This window comes from Gobio gobio (assembly GCF_949357685.1).
Source record: "Gobio gobio genome assembly, chromosome: 14".
Classification (NCBI taxonomy): domain Eukaryota; kingdom Metazoa; phylum Chordata; class Actinopteri; order Cypriniformes; family Gobionidae; genus Gobio; species Gobio gobio.
The window spans coordinates 19925799-19948476 of record NC_137107.1 but is presented as its reverse complement, the minus strand read 5'-3'; the positions used below and the strand labels follow the sequence as shown (position 1 = coordinate 19948476).

Sequence of the window (22678 nt, the reverse complement as noted above, 5' to 3'; positions counted from 1 at the left end):
CACGTAATCAAGGCCACGTAAAATCACAGAGCGGGGTCAGCACAGTGCGTAGAAGTTGGCAACTTTCTGCAGAGTCAATAGCTACAGACCTCCAAACTTCGTGCAGCGTTGTTTTTCAGGGGTTGGGCTTGTCCCCTAGCTCCAGTGAAAGGAACTCTTAAAGGGTCATGAAACCCCCTGTTTCAGCAGCAGTCAGTTCTCACCACAGTTAGTTAAATGGCCGTGAAGATCGGTTACACTCACAGTGTGGATGAATCACGTTTGTGTGAAGACTCAGGATCTATTGAAGAGAACTTAGGCAACGCAGAAACTCATAGAAAGCGGAAAAAACACTCGTTTTTGATCCATTAATGCATCTCTCACTTACTGAATGCGATCTCATTGTTTGAAGCGCCAGTCAGAGGAAAATGCCTATCAACGCGTGCTGTCATGAATAATTAAGCGCTTGCTGTCATGAATTAAATAACACGTCTTCTCATAGGATAAAGACACGCAGACTCATGAATAATTATGAGACACCGAAGAGTCATCGCCGTACTATACGAGAAAACGTCACAACCTAGACGTTAACATGAAGGCGAATTTAAACCAGGAAGTTGAAAACAGAGCAAAACGGTTAAAAATTAACTAGTTTTCTCCCACATTCAAAACTAACAGATGGTAACATTGTCTTCCATGATGTTCAACACACATGCCTCTGTTAAAATCTCAGAAAATTTGGTTCAGGGTTTCATGACCCTTTAATGCTTCAGCATACCAAGACATTTTGGACAATTTCATGCTCCCAGCTTTGTGGGAACAGTTTGGGGTTGGTCCCTTCCTATTCCAACATGACTGCACACCAGTGTACAAAACAAGGTCTATAAAGACATGGATGAGCGAGGTTGATGTGAAGGGACTTGACTGGCCTGCACCTCAAATTTCAGTAACAATATACATTCTAAAACCCTTTTATTACCAATATAATATAATGCTGTAATATTGTATAGGACACGATAACATCCACAGAGAGGAAGGAAAATGTCCATGAAAACATTTTAGGCACTTTACTAAAATTAAACGTGAACTTCAGTTGAAGAAGAACTTGTGTCAAGAAGTATATTAAACATGATGTGACATGTTGCTATCAGCATTCTTCGGGTTATCTCTGAGACTTTACCCGTACATACTTTACCCCACTTCTAATAAACGTGAGTTAGCTTTTACTAGAGGATATCATATTGTGCACTGTGCTTGAAACTCGAAAGGACTGTGCCCTTGTGAAAAAGAAGTGCCCTTCATTGTAGGCCTATATGTGCATCACGATAATGTTTCTTAACACAAAATTTTAGAAAGTGCATTTTGTAATGTCAAATTAAAGTTTTACTTTAAAGCACATATTAAATCATGTTTTAATAATACTTTATGTACTAAACTGCATCTTCATTATTAAAAACGTGTAATTACAAAAATGACAAATATACAAATACATGACAATTTTCGGTTACACTTTGTTTTAAGGTGTTACAGTGTAATTATACATTTTACTGAGTAATATTGATTAACTAAATGTACTTATGTTTAGTTTAGGGTTAGTTGCAAGTTATTTATAATTTGTAGTACACTGCAAAAAAAAGTGTTACCCAATTACATCAAAGTCTATTTTAGTTTAGGCCTACCATAAATGCTTGTCAGTACATTCGGCAGTAGGCTACTTTAAGACCCCTGTGGTGAAAATCAAGTTTTTAATGTTGTTTAGATGTCTGTGGTGTTTTTAATAGGCTTTAAGACATGTGCAAATACATAAGTCAACACCATTGCTAAGTATTTACTCCTTAAAACTGCTGTGAAAAAAAGACTCAAAAACGCGGTTTGAAATCGATGTTGTTTCTGACGTCACAAATTCCTTTGTAACCAATAACGTCACGAGCGGGCTTTAGCATATCATTAATATGCTGCAAGGCAGGGAGTCTCAAGAGAAGCCAGATCATCCCTTTTTTATGATATGAAAAATCGGGTAGGTTTACTAATATAGCGGCTTGTGACATATATCACGATGTCATGATGAATGCCTTGCAGATGTCTTCAAACAGCCTTGAAGATCAGTGATGAAGCCCACATGAAAAAATACTATAGTATATTATAGTAAAATTACAGTAAAATTACTCTAGTAAATACTATAGTGTTTTTGAACCATACTATAGTAAAGATACTACAGTAAATTGGAGTATATTGTAGTATATTATAGTATTTACCACACTTTGTTAATTTACTGTAGTATATTTACTATAGTACGGTTCAAAAACACTTTACTAGAGTAATTTTACTATAATATAGGCCTACTATAGTATTTTTTCATGTGGGAGCCCTAAGATATTCCCCAGAAAGTGTTGATATGAAAAGAAGAAAAATAATATTAACACAAAAGCTTAATTTGAAGATGTGAAAATCAATTCCTGTATGTTGCTTAAAAATACAACTTCGGTAAACTGCAAACTGTCTTATAGTGCTCTGGTGTAAGCTTCATTGGCAAAATTTATTTATCTTGTTTTTACTTAGGGATTTTTTTTTGTGACACAGATGACCATGTGCATGTGCAGGTAACACCCCCGCCATCATCTCCAGACAGAATATTTTATTTAGCAGTATTATTATCACGTCAACATTGGGGAAAAATACACATTGATTTATGAAAGTGATGTCTGCCGCCCTCAAGTGGCTGTGAGAAAAAACACAACCACTTCCCAGCAGCCACTTCAGATGAATTAAATAATTATGTAATGCCTTTAAGAGCAAATATTAAATGAACCACAAAAAAATTGAGAATAAGCAACAGGGAAATTTAAACCTGGAATATATCACACAGGCTACTTCTGAAGGTTATTAGAAAAATTACATTTGAGTTATCTGGCTAAACCCAAATGATTTTGTAAAGTTGTCTCAAGGGTAAATCTCACTAACCATAAAGTTTTGTGACAAAAAGTTTCAATTACACAATACATTTTCTTTAGTAGTGTTTCATTTATGTTGTTTCAAATACTAAATACAAAAGGATAACTTTCTGAATTCTGTCTTTCAAACTAAAACCCAAAATATATTTTTGTAATGGCTGTTTTTGCATTCAAATTAGATAACTTTGTGGTTTACATGTCATACAGTGGCCTCAAAAAGTATTATAATCATCCCTTTAGGATCCTTCAGCACTAACTCATCTTGCAACTAACCAACAGCAAGAGCAATTCACAACTGTGGTAAGGGACTTTTTATTAATTCAGTTTTTTATTTTATTTATATGTTAAAAATATACTTTATGTATTTAATCTCAATTTATGAATCAATGTCTCTGCTGCTGACCTTCGATTATCCAATTCAACCATTATGATTAAGCAAAAATTACTTTAGATAAACTTCACATTCTGTGTTTCCTTTTTTCTGAAGACTGTTGAACTTTCTTCTCCTGTACTTTCTTTCTGTAATACAGAACTTTTTTCAGAATTTTGTTTGAGCTGCGCCCTCTACTGTACATGTGTGAATTTGCATTACCTTCAGGTTGAGGCTTATTCATTTCACTTTTGGTGTGAAAGGGTCTTTACATTTGCCAAAAATGTAACTTTTCTTTTTGGTTATTAAAAAAACAAGCAAGCTCAGTCCAGATTAGAAAACTTTGCATAAAAAGTAATTAGTAATGCAATATTGTAATGAATTAAATTTTTTAAGTATAAACTGAAGAAAAAAAACAATAAGTAAGATTTACTTAATTTTTCTTTGGCAAGTTTTTGCACGCATATTTTTAAGTAATTTTCACATAAGGAATTAACACATCAACTCTACTTAACTAAGCTAAGTAAAATGAACAAAGAAAATAAGTACTTTTAACGCAAAAGGTTGAGTAATTTCTACATTGTTGAAGTTTCCCTTGTTTAACATTTTACTCAATAAATATATATTGAAATAAACCCCATGCTTTACTTAGAAATATCTAAGTAAGTGTCACAATAGAAAACAGAAGTCATGTTGTTTCTGAACACCTCAATACTTGGTACACAATACACAGTGACGGGAACATTTGATGGATCATTTTTGAGTATGAATGTGTCATTTTGAGTAGAAAATGAACTCCAAATGTCACAAAATGGCAAGTTACTAAACCTAACAAAAAAAGCGATGATAAAACAGTGTAAATAAACCTGGAAAACAGCGAAAAACCAACCTCATTAATTATTCAAACCCCAGTGCATGATGGGAACACCAGTGTCAGGAAAGTTGAGTAGTTTTACTTAATTTTATAACGTTGATATTTAAGCTTGAACTGAGTACTAATATAGAATTTACTTACTTTTTTAATTCTTGCCTGAACTAACTTTTTAATGGAGAAATTACATTAGTTTTTTTCTGTAGTATTTACTTCACCACAAAATAATTTTTATCAGTATAACTTTCCCCAACACTGCTCATAGCTCAATACTGCTACACTCAGTCACTTTTTTTGTGGCCATACTTTTCCCAGCGAGTGAAACACTCATTTGTGCCACTAGAGGATGCACTCATCATGGGGATAGAGAGAAAGAGATGAAGGAGGTGAAATGGAACTTACACTTCCATCTCTATAACCAGATATTCATTTTATGGTGCATAACAGTAATGCTTTGAGATATGTTTCATGAGTTAAATGCCTCAACTCTAAAACCTTTCATCTTTCAGATACATTGTATTGTGTAATATAATTTCTTTGCCAAAGTTGCTCTATTCATTAAAGTGATCTGAATTATATGTGCTATGCTAAATGTGAGTTTTGAGACCCCTGCAGAGAACTCAAAAGAGGTTGTGACCCAACAAACATGCTGGGAATCCAGTCCTGCTGAGCTTCAACAGAGGAGATTCAAAACAGGACAGATCGTTTTGTCTTTTTTCAATTTTGTGCACTGATGAATCCTGCTCAATGAGACCAGTTACATGCATTAAGAAAGTAAGTAAAGTCAACATAAAATACAACTGACTTAAAAGTATTTCAGTAAACAAATCAAATGATTCAGTAAATGAATAAAAACATGACATACGACAATGCTGGTTGCACTGGACAGACCGTTTATTATTATTCAGCATTTTTATACTTCTGTATACAAGAACAGTTTATGAGTTCATATATCATATTATATTGAATCATAGTAATACGTTTATCAGAAGATTTATCCTAATGCATGCAAAACCATTGCTATAACTGTAATGTAACAGATAACTATAATATTGATAGTACTGATTAATCCCCATAAATGGCTTCTAATTAAGCAGTAACATTAAAATCTTTGTGATTAACGCAAATATGGAAACCTTGTTTCTTATCTTTTTTCTGACATGTCCTTTTCTTTACATCCCAACCAATATTTGCCAATTGATCTTGGGTAAGGAGGGTTTACGTAGTCAATCCGTTTGGTCTGCAGGTCCACCCTGTAGTATTTATCTAGAGGAGCAATGCCACAATATTAATACAAATGTTGAAAAATATATAAAAAAAAGTGTGTTTTATTACCATTAAAACAACATGTAGACTGATGTTTTGGGGGGGTCAGTGCAATTTAAAAAAAATTTTTTTTTTTTGAAATAACTGTTATTTAAAATATTTTAAACAATTTAAAATAACTTCTATTTGAATATATTTTAAAGACCCTCTCTGGTGAAAATCAAGTTTTTAATGTTGTTTATATGTGGTGTTTTTAATATGCTTTCAGACAAACAATGTGCAAATTCATAAGTCAACACCATTGTTGAGTATTTTCTTCTTATAAGTCCAGTGAACCAAAGACTTGGTTTGAAATCGCTGGTGATTGTTACGTCACAAACTACCTGGTAACCAATCACATCAATGTGTGGGCGGGCTTTAGCATATCATCATTACTATGCTGTGAAGCAGGAGAGTCTCAAGAGAAGCCATACGGGTATATTTTTCTGTTGATATGAAAAATCGTATACATTTAGCAATATAGCGGGTGTATATGTATATTATGTATATTACCATGTTATGATGAGCTATATGCCTTTCTCCACTGATGTTCTATGATGTTTAAAGCGTTTCTAAGGATGCTGATTTTCAGAAGGCAGACTGAGTTAGTGAACAGGAACATGGTTTGTGTAACATTAGCAACACATTATTAGCTGTTTGATAACGTAGTCAAACAAAAGGCTAATCATATTAATTATTGTTATGTGTCCGACGTTGTAAAGAGTGATATATTGTGCAGCGTTTACTACAATAACTTGAGTAAAAGTTGAGCGTCTCTGAGCTGCTGTGAGTGAGTGGAGGCGGGGCTAATTTGCTTATTATTATTAAAATTACATATTATACTTGCATATTAACTTTAAAATGTAATCTATTCCTGTGATGGTAAAGCAGAATTTTCAGCATCATTACTCCAGGTTTCAGAGTCACATGATCCTTCAGAAATCATTCTAATACCGGTATGCTGATTTGTTGCTCAAGAAACATTTCTGATTATCAATATCAATATTGAAGACAGTTTTGCAGCTTCTGACTTTTGTGGAAACAGTGATACATATTTTCAGGATTCTTTAATTAATAGTTTGTTCATTTTTTGATGATCAAAAGAACAGCACTTAAATGAAATCTTTTGTAACATTATACATGTCTTTACTGTCACTTTTATTCAATTTGTTGCATCCTTGCTGAATAAAAGTGTTCATATTTTGTTCATTTCTTTACTGATTCCAAACTTTTGAACAGTAGTGTATGTAATTTCACTATTGCCATTTGTGATTGAAACATAAAATTATATATATATATATATATATATATATATATATATATATATATATATATATATATATATATATACATATATATATATATATAGTTTTTATGATGCAAACCTACATTTTACCCATCTTCCAAAGTGCACCTTAAAAGTAAACTTTAGCATAAATATGTTTTGGATTCATCTTAACAGAATGAACAGAACATTATCATGACATGCAGTACCTTTCTTAAAGAAGTAGACGTTCTGCACAGGTGTGGCCTTCTCTTGGACGACCTCCTCATCAATGTAGTCCATCGGGTCGTAGCTCATGTCAAATAAAGATGGACGTCTTCCACGGCCCTTTTTCTGATTTTTTCCTTGCTTCTCTGCTCCATAATACCTATAACACATATTGATACATGTAATCGATACATCCCCTGTAGAAAATATACTCTCAGCAGACCTCAATAATTAACAAACCTTTCCTCATAGTCCAATCCAAAGTCTTCCCAGAACAGCGAGCGGCTCACTCTGGCTCCTCGACCCCTGGTCTTCTTTCTGCGTCCGGTTCGGCCTCTGCTCAGTCTGCTGGCTGGAGACGGCGAGGGACCAGGGTTTACATACAGTCGGCCGACCATTGCAGCATCTATGGGAGGTTTGATGCCAATCCAGTCTTTGGAAATGAAGCGTGGCCCTTTGTGATGCCCTTGAACTGGGTGGACAGGGAACATTTTAGAAAACCAGACATATATTGAACCCTCTGCTTAACAAGATATGTATGCAAACTTACAGCCTTGAAAGAGCGCAGCAAACAAGCTATCAAAGTCACAGTACACGTTTGTATAACGTGTGAAGGCAACAGAGGGCGAAGACTTGGTCATGCGGTCACATTCTTCATGGGAAGGCTGGTGTTTGAACTCATATTGGTAGTACTGGTCCCCTGCGGGACAAAGGAAAACATTAAATCTTGAATAAATCCACTGCATAAGGTGCATAACGTCTCGGTTACGTATGGTAACCCTCGTTCCCTGAAGGAGGGAACGGAGACGTACGTCGGTAATAACCGACGAATTGGGATCACTTGAGAGAGCCCCTATCAGCTTCGAGATTTAGAGAACAGGCCAATGGGCCATTGGCGTGCGAGATTTGCATCTCGCGCTCCGCCCCGCGCCGCGGGTATAAACAGGAAGCGAGAGCATCGCACTGACGTTTTTCACTGAGGAGCCGAACCAGAGACCGGCCAGGCAGTGATGGAAGGAACTGTGGCGACGGGACGTACGTCTCCGTTCCCTCCTTCAGGGAACGAGGGTTACCATACGTAACCGAGACGTTCCCTTTCAGTCGGTCACTACGACGTACGTCGGTAATAACCGACGAATTGGGATCCCTATGGAAAACGCCACAGTTACTACCACTTCCAGCGCCCAGCGAGAGCCCCTCAGACCCCGTTCTGAAGCGGGCGGGAAGATTCACGCCAGAAGAGTCATACTGCTGTTCCGCAAGACCCATTCAGCAGACTTGATTGGATAACGCTGGGAAAGCGTGCCCGAAGGACGCTGCGGGAGCCACATCATGCCCGGAGGGAGTTACCATGTGGAGAGAACACGTATGGGCTGGCCGTGGGCAGCACAACATACGGAAGTCCCAGGGGAGGCCCCGGCCTAATGCAGGCGGGGGACGACACCGTACTGAGACGGCAGAGAACTCTGCCAAGGGAAAGACACGAGCTCGCCGTAGGGAGCTGTACCGTGGAAAATACACGTATGGGACCGCCGTAGGGGTCACGACATACGGAACCCAGCCTGACACAAGTTCCACCAATGCATACGAGTGCCAGACCTGGCGTCGGACGCTCCGCAACATCCGACTGCCGAGGGGTGCGGAGGACTCAACAGGGTTCGCCAATCCTGGGGAACTCGACTGGAGAAATAAGCGCACGTATCCGTTCCAGGGGAAGGGAATGGCGCAGCAAGCCGACACTAGAACGGGCACTTCAGTGAAGCTGACTATGGGAAGCGAGCACACGAGAAGCCACCGGCTCTACACGCAGGCTATAAAACCTAGCGAACGTGTTGGGTGTCGCCCAGCCCGCAGCTCTACAATGTCTGTCAGCGAGGCGCCACGAGCCAGCGCCCAGGAAGAAGCTACACCCCTGGTGGAGTGAGCTCTAACCCCGAGCGGGCAGGGCACGTCTTGGGATTCATACGCCAAGACGATGGCATCCACTATCCAGTGGGCCAACCTCTGCTTGGAGACAGCCTTTCCCTTCTGCTGTCCTCCGAAACAGACGAAGAGCTGCTCTGAGGTCCTGAAGCTTTGCGTTCTGTCCACGTAAGTCCGGAGAGCACGGACGGGACAGAGCAAAGCTAGGGCTGGGTCTGCCTCCTCCGAAGGCAGCGCTTGCAGGCTCACCACTTGGTCCCGGAAGGGAGTAGTGGGAACCTTGGGCACATATCCAGGCCGGGGTCTCAGGGTCACCTGAGAATCACCCGGCCCGAATTCCAGGCACGATTCGTCGACCGAAAATGCCTGCAGGTCCCCTACCCTCTTAACTGAGGCCAATGCAATCAGGAGTATTGTCTTTAGAGACAAGATCTTAAGCTCTACTGACTGTAAAGGCTCGAAGGGCGCCCTCTGCAGTGCGGTCAGCACCAGAGTCAAGTCCCAAGAGGGTATAGAAGAAGAGCGAGGAGGATTTAGTCTCCTCGCTCCCCTTAGGAACCTGACGATCAGATCATGCTTGCCTAAGGACTCACCATTAATGAGGTCATGGCTTGCGGCGATGGCGGCAACATATACCTTGAGGGTGGAGGGAGACAGCCTTCTCTCCAACCCGTCTTGAAGAAAAGATAGCACAGATCCGATCGAACATTTTCGGGGGTCTTCTCGGCGAGAAGAGCACCAGTCGACGAACAGGTTCCACTTCAACGCATATAGCCGTCTCGTAGAGGGGGCTCTGGCGGAAGCGATGGTGTCGACTACCGCTTGCGGTAGGTCACCTAGAACCTCCGCGTCCCGTCCAGGGACCAGACATGGAGTTTCCAGAGGTCTGGACGCGGGTGCCATAGGGTGCCCCGTCTCTGAGACAGAAGGTCCTGCCTCAGAGGAATGGGCCAAGGAGGTGCTGTCGCGAGGAGCACTAGTTCCGGGAACCACGTCCTGTTGCTCAGATGCTTCTGACTCCACAGGAGGAGATGGCGGGCGAGTTGGGACAAACGGCGGGAGCGTAGACCACCTTGTTTGTTGATGTACGCAACGGCCGTCGTGTGGTCCGTCCGGACCAGAACGTGCTTGTCTTTGAGCGACCCTTTGAGGCGGCTGAGAGCAAGACGAACTGCCAGCAACTCTAAGCAATTGATATGCCATTGCAGTTGGGGCCCCGTCCACAGACCCGATACTGCAAGCCCGTTGTACGTGGCACCCCAACCCGTGGGTGAGGCATCCGTGGAGACAACATGATGCCTGGACACTTGTTCTAGAGGCACTCCTGCCCGTAGAAATGAAGGGTCCGACCACGGGGTGAGGGTTTGGCGGCATCTCGGCGTCACTTGGACACGGAGGGACCCGCTGTGCCACGCCCATCTCGGGACTCGGTCGTGTAGCCAGTACTGAAGCGGTCTCATATGGAGCAGCCCTAGCGGCGTTACTGCGGCTGCTGCTGCCATATGCCCCAGGAGCCTCTGAAAATGTTTCAGTGGAACCGCTGTACTGCGTTTGAGCGTACTCAAGCAGCTCAGCACCGACTGGACGCGCTCCTCGGTGAGGCGCGCTGTCATGGCGACCGAGTCGATCTCCATCCCGAGAAAAGAGATCCTCTGTACGGGACAGAGTTTGCTCTTCTCCCAGTTGACCCGAAGACCCAACCGGCTGAGGTGCCGAAGCACCATGTCCCTGTGTTCGCACAACTGTTCCCGCGACTGGGCAAGAATCAGCCAGTCGTCGAGATAGTTGAGAAGACGAACACCACGCTCTCTCATGGGAGCAATGGCCGCCTCCGCGACTTTCGCGAAGTCACGGGGCGACAGGGACAGCCCGAAGGGCAGGACTTTGTACCGACATGCCCGTCCGTCGAAAGCAAAGCGTAGAAACGGTCTGTCGAGGGAGAATCGAGACATGAAAGTACGCGTCCTTCAGGTCGATCGCTGCAAACCAATCCTGGGGACGGGGGCACCTGAAGATGCGTTTCTGCGTTAACATTCTGAACAGCATCCTGTGGAGGGAACGGTTCAAGTAAGGCAGGTCCAAGATTGGCCGTAACCCGCCGCCTTTCTTGGGTACAATGAAGTACGGGCTGTAGAACCCGGACTTCATATCGGCTGGAGGGACCGGCTTTATCGCGTCCCTCGCCAGTAGGACAGCGATCTCCGCCTGAAGCACGGGGGCATCCACCCACGCAATAGACGTGAAGTGAACGCCCCCGAACTTGGGCGGACGCCGGGCGAACTGAATCGCAAGCCGAGTCTGATGGTACAGATGACCCAGCGAGACGGGCTGGGGAGCGCTAGCCAGGCCCCCAGAGACCGAACAAGCGGGGTCATCGGTACCACAGACGTACCCGCAGCAGGGCAGCGAGGCGGAATGCAGGGACCCCAGGACGACATGGGAGTGGTCCGTGTAGGGGTCTGGGTCTGACACACGACCTGCATCCGCTGAGGGGGTGCGCGAGTGTGGGAAGGCCGCTTGAGTGCGTTCCCACAGCCGGCACCCCCTGCTGGCGATTTGGAGAGGCACCGGAGGCTGACAAGGCATGTGAGCGTTGTACACCGCCCAGCGCGCTCTCCAAATGAAGGAGGGGCTGAGCGTGGCAAGGCTTTGTGGCGTTGCACACGGTCTGCCTCACCTCCTTCCTCAGCGGGGAACAAGAGCGGCGAGGCATAGCGTCGCGCACTGTCGTCCGCACACCGCTGAGAAGAGGGGAATGAGAGTGGCGAGGCTTGTAGCGTCACACACTGCCATTCTCGCCCTCTTGTGGGGAGGGGAATGAGGGCGGCGAGGCTTGTAGCGTCACACGCTGCCATTCCTGAACTCCCGAGACCCAGAGATATTGGAACTGTTCTCCTCTTTTTTTTTCTTTTTTTTTATATATATAAATATATTTGGGTACCACTGGCTGTTTTTAACCCCAGTGGCGGAACAGAATTACTAATGGTTTTTACCCGGCCCTCCTCCGGGGGAAGAACAGAACCAAACCCGGGTCAATGGTGTTTCTGGACATCGTCTAGCCAAGGGCCAGCGCTGTGCGCAGCTCAACCTCGGCTGAGAACTACCCTCATGCCCTAAGCAGGGCGGAGGTGGCCTGCCAGTGGCACTGCCACCCCACCGATGAGGGTAGTGAGAGAGAGGAAAACTTTATACAGATTATGGCCCTATTGGTGTTCCATATTTTGCCACCAATAGTTCCACAATGCAAAAGCTTTCCAACGCACATCCGGGAAAGGCAAGGGGCAGGCAAGGCGATTTATGCGTTGCACTATGCCTCAGCCACCCGGGAAAGCATGGCTGTCGAGCATGAATCGGATTCAGCACGAGCGCCCACTATTATAGTGGGAATCTCAGCATCATCTTCATTTTCAACACATAACAGCCCTCTCTCCGATGCAGCGATTGACATCTGTCCTCTGCTAGAGCCCCAAACGAAACGCTAGGTCCCTTTTTTATTTTTTTATTTTTTTATTTATTATTTTTTTATTTTTTAGGACCAGCAATCCCATCTGTAAGCTACCAGCAGACATGTGAGACAGTGGGCGTGGCCGTGAGACGGCACACGGTGCGCTGAACACTCAAGCCCTTATGAAAAAGGCAAGACGAACAGCGCGCCGACGTGGCTATGCTCTCATTAGAGAGCATAGACCACCCACAAACACAGTCTCAACATGCGTAGCCGCCGAGTGACGCGCGCTGAGCTGCCGTGGCAACCCGCGCTGTCACTCGGCAGCTAGACGGCACACGGCGCGCTGAACACTCAAACACTCACGCGGAAGGCGAGATGACCAGCGCGTCGACGTGGTCCCGTTCCCCTGAGAGAACACGGATCACCCACGAACACAGTCTCAACATGTTTATGCGAGAGGGATCGTGGCCGTCAGGACAGGAAACAACCGCATCCAGAAACGCACGAGTGGAATGACGTCTTGAAAAAGACGCAGTGTCACACCCGTGTTGCTCTTTTGTGAGGAAACGCTCTTTAAGCAGTGCTGAAGCACCCAGGGGAAGACCGCAGGCTTGCTTCATCAACGCCGTTCGGCTCCGAAGTGAATGACGTCAGTGCGATGCTCTCGCTTCCTGTTTATACCCGCGGCGCGGGGCGGAGCGCGAGATGCAAATCTCGCACGCCAATGGCCCATTGGCCTGTTCTCTAAATCTCGAAGCTGATAGGGGCTCTCTCAAGTGATCCCAATTCGTCGGTTATTACCGACGTACGTCGTAGTGACCGACTGAAAGGGAACCATATTTCAGTGCTGCAGTGATGACGTATTTTTGTCAGCATTAAACTGGTTCCCTATACAAAAACCCAATAGGATTTTTTTTCTTTGGCTTTTGGATTGTTGTAGAAAATAAGCAAAAAAGTTTATGATTCTCAGACATTTTGTTCATTATGACAATCTTCACAAATGAGCACAACTTATGTTGCCTAAATACAATCAACAGAAGGAAAAAAACTAAAGGTAGGCTAAACTAACGGTATGGTTGCATGACTTGAATGTCACCATCACTAAGGCTGTGTTCAAAACCACCCCCTCTATCATTCACTATTCCCTACATTAGTCCACTAATATAGTCCACTTGAAGGAGTGAATGAAAACAAGTGGCTGTTGCTATTGTGTTTGTGATTGCTGTTTAATAATCATTTGAATCTTAGCAAACTGGCAGCTCCAGTAGTAATGAAAAGATTTATCTTGAACTCTGTCATGCAAACTATAATTTAAACAATTTAATGATCATTTAAAAAGGAATTTATACCTGTATGATACACTGTACCCACATTGGACCAGCGGTTTGGAAAATGGATGGATGCATGGATGTGTGGATGGATGATGGATGGATGGATGTTTGGAAAGGTGGATGGATGGATTCATGGATGGATGCGTGGATGGATGATGGATGGATGGATGTTTGGAAAGGTGGATGGATGGATGGATGGATAGATTGGATGGATTCATGGATCAATGGATGGATGGAGGCATAGTTATATGGATGGATGCATGGATTCATGGATACATGGATGGATGCATGGATTACCAGCAGCCATATCACGCTGTAGCCCAATACTGGTTTCCCACTGAAGCTAAGCAGGGCTGAGCCTGGTTAGTACCTGGATGGGAGACCAACTGGGAAAACTAGGTAGCCGCTCACCCTGTGGTCTGTGTGGGTGATGGGGACACTATACTGTAACAAGCACCGTCCTTCAGATAAGACGTTAAACCGAGCTCCTGACTCTCTGTGGTCATTCAAAATCCCAGGATGTCCTTCGAGAATAGGGGTGTAACCCTGGCATCCTGGCCAAATTTGCCCATTTGCCCCTGTCCATCATGGCCTCCTATTCATCCCCATGTATATATATATACGATTGGCTTCATCACTCTGTCTCCTCTCCATCAGTAAGCTGGTGTGTGGTGGGCGTTCTGGCGCAATATGGCTGCCGTCGCATCATCCAGGTGGATGCTGCACATTGGTGGTGGTTGAGGAAATTCCCCCCTTCTATGTGTATAAAGCGCTTTAAGTGCCTAGAAAAGCACAATATAAATGTAACAAATTATTATTATTATGGATGCATGGATGGATGGATGGATGGATGCATGGATGGATGAATGGAGGGATGGATGCATGCATGCATGAATGGATCCATAGATGGATGGATGGATCCATGGATGGATGAATGGATGGATGGATGGATGGATGGATGGATGGATGGATGGATGGATGCATGGATGGATGGATTGATGGATGGATGGATGGATGGATGGATGCATGGATGGATGGATGGATGCAACTGAGGGTGCCATCCTCTGGCGAGATGAGGGAATTAATTTGGCTCAACCCTCAAATTTTGCAGAGCAATGTAGGATTGAATGAGTGCACTCCATACCATCCACTATGGTTTTGGACACCACTACAAACGGCTGTTCCTTCAAATAATACCCTATTTAAGATTCTGACAACTTTTTTATTCGTTTTTTTGTTTGTTTTGTTGTTTTTTTCCCCCTGAAAGTTCAAGTTATAATAGTTTGCAAGAATGTGAATATAAACACAACAAGTGCTGTGAAAGTGGACTAATGAGTATGTGTATGTACGGTGTGATGACGACTATTGCCACTGAAAACCTCTGTATTCCCATTTAGACACTTGTTGGCAACATGCCTTTTTCAAGACAAGTAAAAAAAAAAAAAAATAGTTTACTGATGTGAAAATATCTTGTGCTTGTGTTAACCACAGACCTTATTTCAGGTATTTAACCCAAAAACCATTACTAAAATGCTAACTTATTTCCAGGTTTTGGCATCAAAAAATGACATGATCGCCATAGCACTCTATTATAACCTTCATTTGACTTTCGCATACCTTTAAAAAAATACACTTTTTCCTTTCCATGATGACCTGGTGCTGGGATTGCAAATGCAGCATCAATATCATCTGGAATCTTCTCAAAGCCCACGGATATGTCTCTTGGATAATCTTCATCCAAGACATCACCATCAAAACGCCAGTACTTGTTGCCCTGTGATTCAGGAGTGACATAACCTTTCACATTTTGCTATAAATATTTTAGTTTCCATCAAACTAGCTTCTCGGCTAGTGACATATATATGAGTGTCCATGATAAATAAATATTGATTTAAAAAATCAAAAAAACTTAGATAAAAAAAAAAAAATCTAGTTAAAAACAAATAAAAGTATAAATATTATAAATATGTCTTTTCATTTTTTAGGTTTTAATGATTGCAAAATGGATTATGGTGTGACCATCAAAGTAAAAAGTCATAACATATTTCTCTTACAGCTTGAATACGTAAGTACACATCTAATTAAGTTTTTCTTTTTACAAATATCATGAATTATTAAGTTGTGTTTTTTGGAGAGTCGCACCACATGACATATTACAACCTGAAATAACCTTGTCATAAAAAGTTGAAACGATCTGATATTTTAGAAGACTTAACCATAACAGTCATGAGGGTCTGTAGGAGTCCTCTCTATGACATCATTTCCTGCTTTCAGGGAGTTCAGAAACAGTGATATAAAGAATAACTTGGACTTGGAGTGGACTTGCTTTGTAACTTTGCAGACCTTTTTCATGCTCAAACAGCAACAATTACACACTAAAGAAAGCTGAAAATGTAAAACAAAAGCATAATAGGTCCTCTTTAATATGAAATAAAATCCATAAACAGACCTTGAATATGTACGTTTTTCCCTGGCAGTTGATGCGTGTGAAAGCAGCATCAATAGGACCAGCGATGCCCCACACATCCTTGATGAGTTTGGGATACCCAGGCATGACAGATCTGTCATCTAACTCAAAGAAATAGTCTCCTGGAACACAAATTAATAGAGGCTTGTGTAGGCAAACTGTACTTGAACTGAGAAAGAGCCATAGTGATTGCATTCAACCTCTGAACTCACCTCTGAATGCAAAGATTGAGCCATTCTTCAGCTGCATGAAGGCATCAAAGGTACGGCCGCTACAGGTGACGGCGTCTGGATCGGGTGGAAGTGTAGGAGACACAGGAGTGGGAGTTGTGGTGGTGAGGGGCAGAGAGGTGGTGACTGTCACATTCGATTCCTCTGTCGGTGTCACTGAAGAGGTCAGATCCTCCTCAGGCACATCGAACATGTCACCACGGGCAACTGCAGGGACAATTTTGATTGATTTTTGGTTGATTTTAATGAAAAGTAACAGATTTTAGATTTATTTTCTTTTTTAGTGAAGAGCACAATGACACGTTGTTCTTGGGGTCTTACACAGAGAAAAAGGGTGTCAAAATGGTCCCTTTAGGGGTACAACAGCTTGTCACTGGGGCAGTACCTTTAAAAGACATATATTTGTACCTTTTTTACCACAAAAAGGTTCATAGTAGTACCTTAAGGTACTTATTTGTACTCTAAGGTACTAATATCCACCTTTTAGGAGTAAAAAGACAAAAAAATTAATTAAAAAAAGTCCTTTTAAGGGTACTGCCCCAGTTACAAGCTGTTGTACCCCTAAATGGATAATTTTGACACCCTTTTTCTCTGTGTGATAGTGCTTGGAAACATGTTATCATTCATTTTGTTACTACCTTTCATGTACATAAATTGATATATGTATGTATATATACAGTAAATAAATTAATAAATATATATATATATATATATATATATATATATATATATATACACACACACTGATCAGGCATAACATTATGGCCATTATATTGTGTTGGTCCTGATTTTGCTGCCAAAACAGCACTGACCCGTCGAGGCATGGACTCCAATAATCCCTTGAAGGTGTGCTGTGGTATCTGGCACCAAGATGTTAGCAGCAGATCCTTTAAGTCCTGATACTCGATTGGATTGAGATCTGGGGAATTAGGAGGCCAAGTCAACACCTCAAACTCGTTGTTGTGCTCCTCAAACAATTTCTGAACCATTTTTGCTTTGTGGCAGGGCACATTATCCTGCTGAAAGAGGCCACAGCCACCAGGGAATGTTGTTTCCATGAAAGGGTGTGCATGGTCTGCAAAAAATCAAAGGAACATCCACATGGATGGCAGGATCCAAAGTTTCCCAGCATAACCTAGCATCACACTGCCTCCACCGGCTTGCTTTTTTCTCATAGTGCATCCTGGTGCCATGTGTTCCCCAGGTAAGCGACGCAAACAGCCATCCACGTGATGTAAAAGAAAACGTGATTCATCAGACCACACTCTCAGAAAAAAAAAGGTACAGTGGAGGTACAATTTTGGGGAACAAAACGTATAACTGTACCTTTAAAGGTACACAATTGGTCCTTAGGGTACAATTATACAATTGTTTTCTTCTACTTAGAGCAGGGGTAGGCAAGTTTGGTCCAAGTGAGTCACTGTCCTGCATAGTTTGGCTCCAACCCTGAAAGACATCTATAGAAGCTCTTATTGAGAATTAACAGAGGTTTAGATGTTTATGTTTTATTGAAAATATGTGGTCATCATTATGGTGATCAGTGTTGGACAGTTTGACTCTTCGCTTTTTATGTGAGTTTGTGGGTTTTTTTACAGTGAAAACAGTAAAAACACATAATCTGTTCAAATCAAAATAAGCCATAAACTAAAGATGTCATGAAGAAAGATGTTTGACTAAACTCATCACTGACTAAAAATGTTAATAAATAATATTCACCAACAATACTTTCTTGCTACAGATCAGAGCTTCAGAATTTTGATTTTTAAATACACTCTAGGTGGAAAAAAATTAGACGCACACAGATATCAAGAATCAGCATATGAATCTCAACAATGGTGACATACTTAATGTTGCCAGTGCCATGCATGCTGGGAGCCATGAGTTTTATACTGTGGTGGCTTAGTAAGGTTGGAGCTAAACTCTGCAGGACATCAGCTCAGACCGAACTTGCCTCCCCCTGACTTAGAGGTACAAAAACGTATAAGGGTTCCACCACAGTGACAGCCACTTGTACCTTAAAAGGTCAAATGTTTTACTCTTTTTTTTTTTTTTTGAGAGTGCAGGCCACCTTCGTCCATTGCTCTGTGGTCCAGTTTGGATGCTCACATGCCCACTGTTGATGCTTTCTGTGGGGGACAGGGGTCAGCATGGGCACCCTGACTGGTCTGCGGCTATGCAGCCCCATACGCAACAAACTGCGATTCACTGTGTATTCTGACACCTTTCTATCAGAACCAGCATTAACTTCTTGAGCAATTTGAGCTACAGTAGCTCGTCTGTTTGATCAGACCACACGGGCTAGCCTTTGCCCCACACATGATGAGCCTTGGCTGCCCATGACCCTGCTGCCGGTTCACCACTGTTCCTTCCTTGGACCACTTATGATAGATACTGACCACTACAGACCGGGAACACCCCACAAGAGCTGTTTTGGAGATGCTCCGACCCAGTCATCTAGCCATCACAATTTGGCCCTTGTCAAACTCGCTCAAATCCTTAAGCTTGCCCATTTTTCCTACTTCTAACACTTCTACTTTGAGGAAATGATCACTTGCTTCCTAATATATCCCACCCACTAACAGGTGCTGTGATGAAGAGATAACCAGTTTTATTCGCTTCACCTGTCATAATGTTATGCCTGATTGGTATATATATACAGTATATACACAACATGTGTTGTGGAAGAAGTGACAACTGTTGTCCATAACATTTTCAGTGTACCACAGTCGTCACTTCTTCCACAACAAACAATTTTGTGAGTAATAAAGGTTTATCAGAGTTTAGTACACTTGTTTACCAAGAACATAATTAATAAGTTTGAGATAAGAAGATAAGAGACATGTGCTGTGTGAAGCAAAATCAGTTATGGTAAATATCACCTGTGAACAGCATATTTTCATTTCCAATTAAATGGAAATGGTTTGCTACACTGTCATTCTAGTTGTTTAGTGTGTATTATTAAATTGTATTATTGTGCATATGTTCTATATCTTAAGTTTAGAGTTTCTATGGTTATGTAGTAAAATAAAAAAGTTAAAAAGCAATGGAATTAGCTTTAGCGAGACAAAGGAGTTAAGTGCTGTCATTTCCATCATGGACAATGCAGAAATTGAGAAAATGATACAGGAAAATGTGGTGGTAATGTTTATGATGTTTCAGAAAAGACAAAAACAGTTATCTGATTCATGTTATGTATGCTATGTAATCTATCTCAGTTTATCTTTATTGTTTCTTTGTCTGCTGTCATGTTTATTTAGCGACCTTGAGTTTGCAGAAAGGCGCCATAAAAAATAAACATTATTATTATTATTATTATTATTAAAAAAATGACAGAATTGTCATGCAATGCATGTATTACATGACAACATTGTTAATAGACAAATTAAACTGGGACTGTGAAAAGTGTGTGTTAAAAGTTTATTTTCAAAGTCCACAAAGGGCCAAAAGTGCACATAGTTGTTGCAAAACCTTATTGTAAACATGTTTCCCAAACACTCCCCTCATCTGCCATTGGTCAGGCAAAACAGAAAGCCCCTCCCCATTCTCACACCATTGGCAGAGCCTGTGTTGCTGCGTAGGACTACTCAAGCTCCTCAAACAAACAGAGCAATGTAGCACCACAGCGTTCACGCTTTTCAGGGAAATCATCCCATAAATGGTGTACTTATAGTTGAGTCTGCATAATAAACTATAGGACATTTTAACAAAATAAAAATAAAATAGATATAGTAACACACACGTCAGCTTTAACAGGCTAAATAGATCATTCAGTACATTCAAATACAAATATACTATTCAAAAGTTTGGTGTCAGCAAGACATCCACAAAAATATTAAGATGCAACAGTTTTTCAACAGTTTCTGAAGCTTCTTAACATTTTCTTCATTGTTTTCTGGAATTGGAAGTGCCAATTCATGTGTGAAAATGATTCTTCATGCTCCCTCCCAACCATTCTTTCACAATTTGAGCCTGACAAATGTTGTTATTATATTTTTTATCAAACAAATGTATCCTTGGTGAGCACGAGATACTTTTTTTCAAAAACATTTGACAGACTTCAAACATTTGAACCATACCGTGAAAATACATCAATACACGTTAGAATGTGCATTAAGTTCTTACTTTTTGTCCGACAGGCGCTGTCAAAATCCTCACAGCAGCTTCCATAGTACTTGCACATTCTATCACACTGGCATTTCTTTGTAGGATCAAAGCCACTCTGACAGCGTCCCAGGCATGATTCTGTAGGGAAAAAAATGCAATATGTAGATTTCTCTGAAACACAATGAGAATAAACCAGCAGTCTAATTATAACAAAGCAGTTTGTGGGGCACTTACCCTCCGCAGCGAAACAAGTCGCCAAAACAAGGGATAATAAAATCACAAATTTCATTTTTTAATGCGACATCTGTCAGCAGTGAGTGCCTAAACTGCTCTAGAAACACCAGTGTGAAAGAACGACAGAGGACAGTTCAGACATCTGTGCCGATCGATGGTTCCAAAAGTCACCCACCCCCCTGTTTGTTTAGTCTGAAAGAATCAATGATTACTACAAAGTTGCTCTGTTACATGTCTACATAAAGCTGATTTTTAAAGTTAAGAGAGTTTAACAAAGATGTAACCGAATGGGGTCTAAAATGTACAGTATAAGGCTAATAGGACAGTAATAAGCGGGACTGTTTCTGTGACCTAGTATTGAACTACTATTGAGCTGGCTACTATTGATTTCACTGTCTGAACAACTAAACTGGCTGATGTTCAGTTCTGTTCCAAATGAGATATTATTACCACTTTAAACAACTGTATATAAGAGCCTTGAGCTATAGGCCGTGTTGGAGGAAGGTCTTCAACCCCACTACAGAAATATTTGCATCAAAAGATGTGAAAAAGTCTGTTCAGTTCATATGACAGGTGTGCTGACCAAGGTGCTGAAATAATTGGAGGAATAAGAATTATAAACATTTCTAACTAAACTCGATTAGTAGCTGTAAATGTAGTTTCTGTAAATTGGTATCGCAATAATTTATTATTATAATGCTTTTTTCATTTCTTTATTTTATTTTTTACTACGCTGCATTACTGTGCAGATATTTATGTTCTGATTTTCTGGTTTGATTTTATATAAAACTTTTACTTTTTAATTCAGCAATTAAAGCAATACATTTAGTCACTTAATGGAATCCATTCAAACTTTCTTTAAGGGTAATGTAAGTCTTTGGTGTTATATATTTTTCAACATTTTATTTCTATTTTTATTTATGTACTTTTTACTTCTAATGTTATATTTTATATAACAAAATCTTAAGATTTGTTTGAAAAACATTCCATTAATTTACGTTAAGGCAAGACACTACAGACAAAACCAATTTTGAGATTTGGGGCTAATATTAAAAAAAAATTGACACTAAAGCAAAAGATATAAATATGTGGCTTAATACCAGTTTTGTTTGTGTGAAAACGTGCCAAAGACTTTTGCACAGTACTGTATGTAACCTGAGATGGGGTTTTTCCCCCTATCTACAGTAGTGTTCAAAATAATAGCAATCCAACATCACTAACCAGATCGATCACTGTTTTTGGTAGAAATTATATTTCTACATGGCAAATATTTTACTAGTTGGTGTGGTAGAGTAATAGAAAACCAACAGACCCAACCGTCATGACATGGATGCTGCTGGATGGATGAGTTGAAGGTGATGGTCCTTCATCCAGCCATAAATATCTGTCAGGCAGGCAGCAATAAAAACAACAAACTGTAGGATCAACTGGTTGAAATGAGAAGTCGAGTTGAGTGTCATCAGCATAGCAGTGATAGGAAAAGCCATGTTTCTGAACGACAGATCCTAATGATGACATGCAGATAAGAGAAGTGGTCCAAGCACTGAGCCCTGAGGAACTCCAGTAGCTAGGTGTTGTGACTTAGACACTTCACCCCTCCACGACACCCTGATGGACCTACCTGAGAGGTAAAACTGGAGTGCAGTTCCTGAGATGCCCCTCTTCATGAGAAGAATGGAAGAAAACGTGGAAGAAAACGGAAAACTACCATTCTAATGGTTAGAGAATAGCCAAAATGGCAAAGACTCAGCTCCAGGCTGATCAAAGAAAGTCTAAAGTTACCTGTGAGTATTGTAACAATTAGAAGACGCTTATCTGAAGCCAAGTTATCGGCAAGAAGCCCCCCGCAAAGTCACATTGTTGAAAAAACGTCCTGAAGAGGTTACAATTTGCCAAAGAACACATTAACTGGCCTAAAGAGAAATGGCGCAATATTTTGTGGACAGATGAAAGAAAGATTGTTCTATTTGGAT

The 22678-nt window shown here is 41.4% G+C and overlaps 1 protein-coding gene across 2 annotated transcripts; it reads right to left on the bottom strand.

The window, feature by feature from the left end:
- Positions 1 to 5034: 5034 nt before the first annotated feature.
- On the bottom strand, positions 5035 to 21015 carry vtnb (vitronectin b). Of its 2 annotated transcripts, XM_079835915.1 has the most exons (10): positions 20706 to 20818; positions 20490 to 20609; positions 17180 to 17442; positions 16350 to 16574; positions 16120 to 16259; positions 15288 to 15444; positions 7519 to 7668; positions 7209 to 7440; positions 6971 to 7128; positions 5035 to 5437 (listed from the first exon to the last, which is right to left on the bottom strand). In XM_079835915.1, exons 4-10 carry the CDS (start codon positions 16558 to 16560, stop codon positions 5316 to 5318), a joined length of 1170 nt encoding a protein of 389 aa, XP_079692041.1. In that variant the 5' UTR covers positions 16561 to 16574; positions 17180 to 17442; positions 20490 to 20609; positions 20706 to 20818; the 3' UTR covers positions 5035 to 5315. The 2 variants fall into 2 exon arrangements, with proteins under 2 accessions (XP_079692041.1, XP_079692040.1); XM_079835914.1 differs by lacking the exon at positions 17180 to 17442 and having other exon boundaries at positions 20706 to 21015.
- Between the last annotated feature and the right edge of the window lie 1663 nt (positions 21016 to 22678).

Excerpts from the sequence above, each read along its gene's own strand:
- vtnb (XM_079835914.1), bottom strand. The coding sequence starts at position 20,760 with ATGAAATTTGTGATTTTATTATCCCTTGTTTTGGCGACTTGTTTCGCT. Across the intron at positions 20,610-20,705 it reads GACTTGTTTCGCTGCGGAGG|AATCATGCCTGGGACGCTGT; the intron begins GTAAGTGCCCCA and ends TTTTCCCTACAG. Across the intron at positions 15,445-16,119 it reads GAAAAACGTACATATTCAAG|GGCAACAAGTACTGGCGTTT; the intron begins GTCTGTTTATGG and ends CCTGAATCACAG.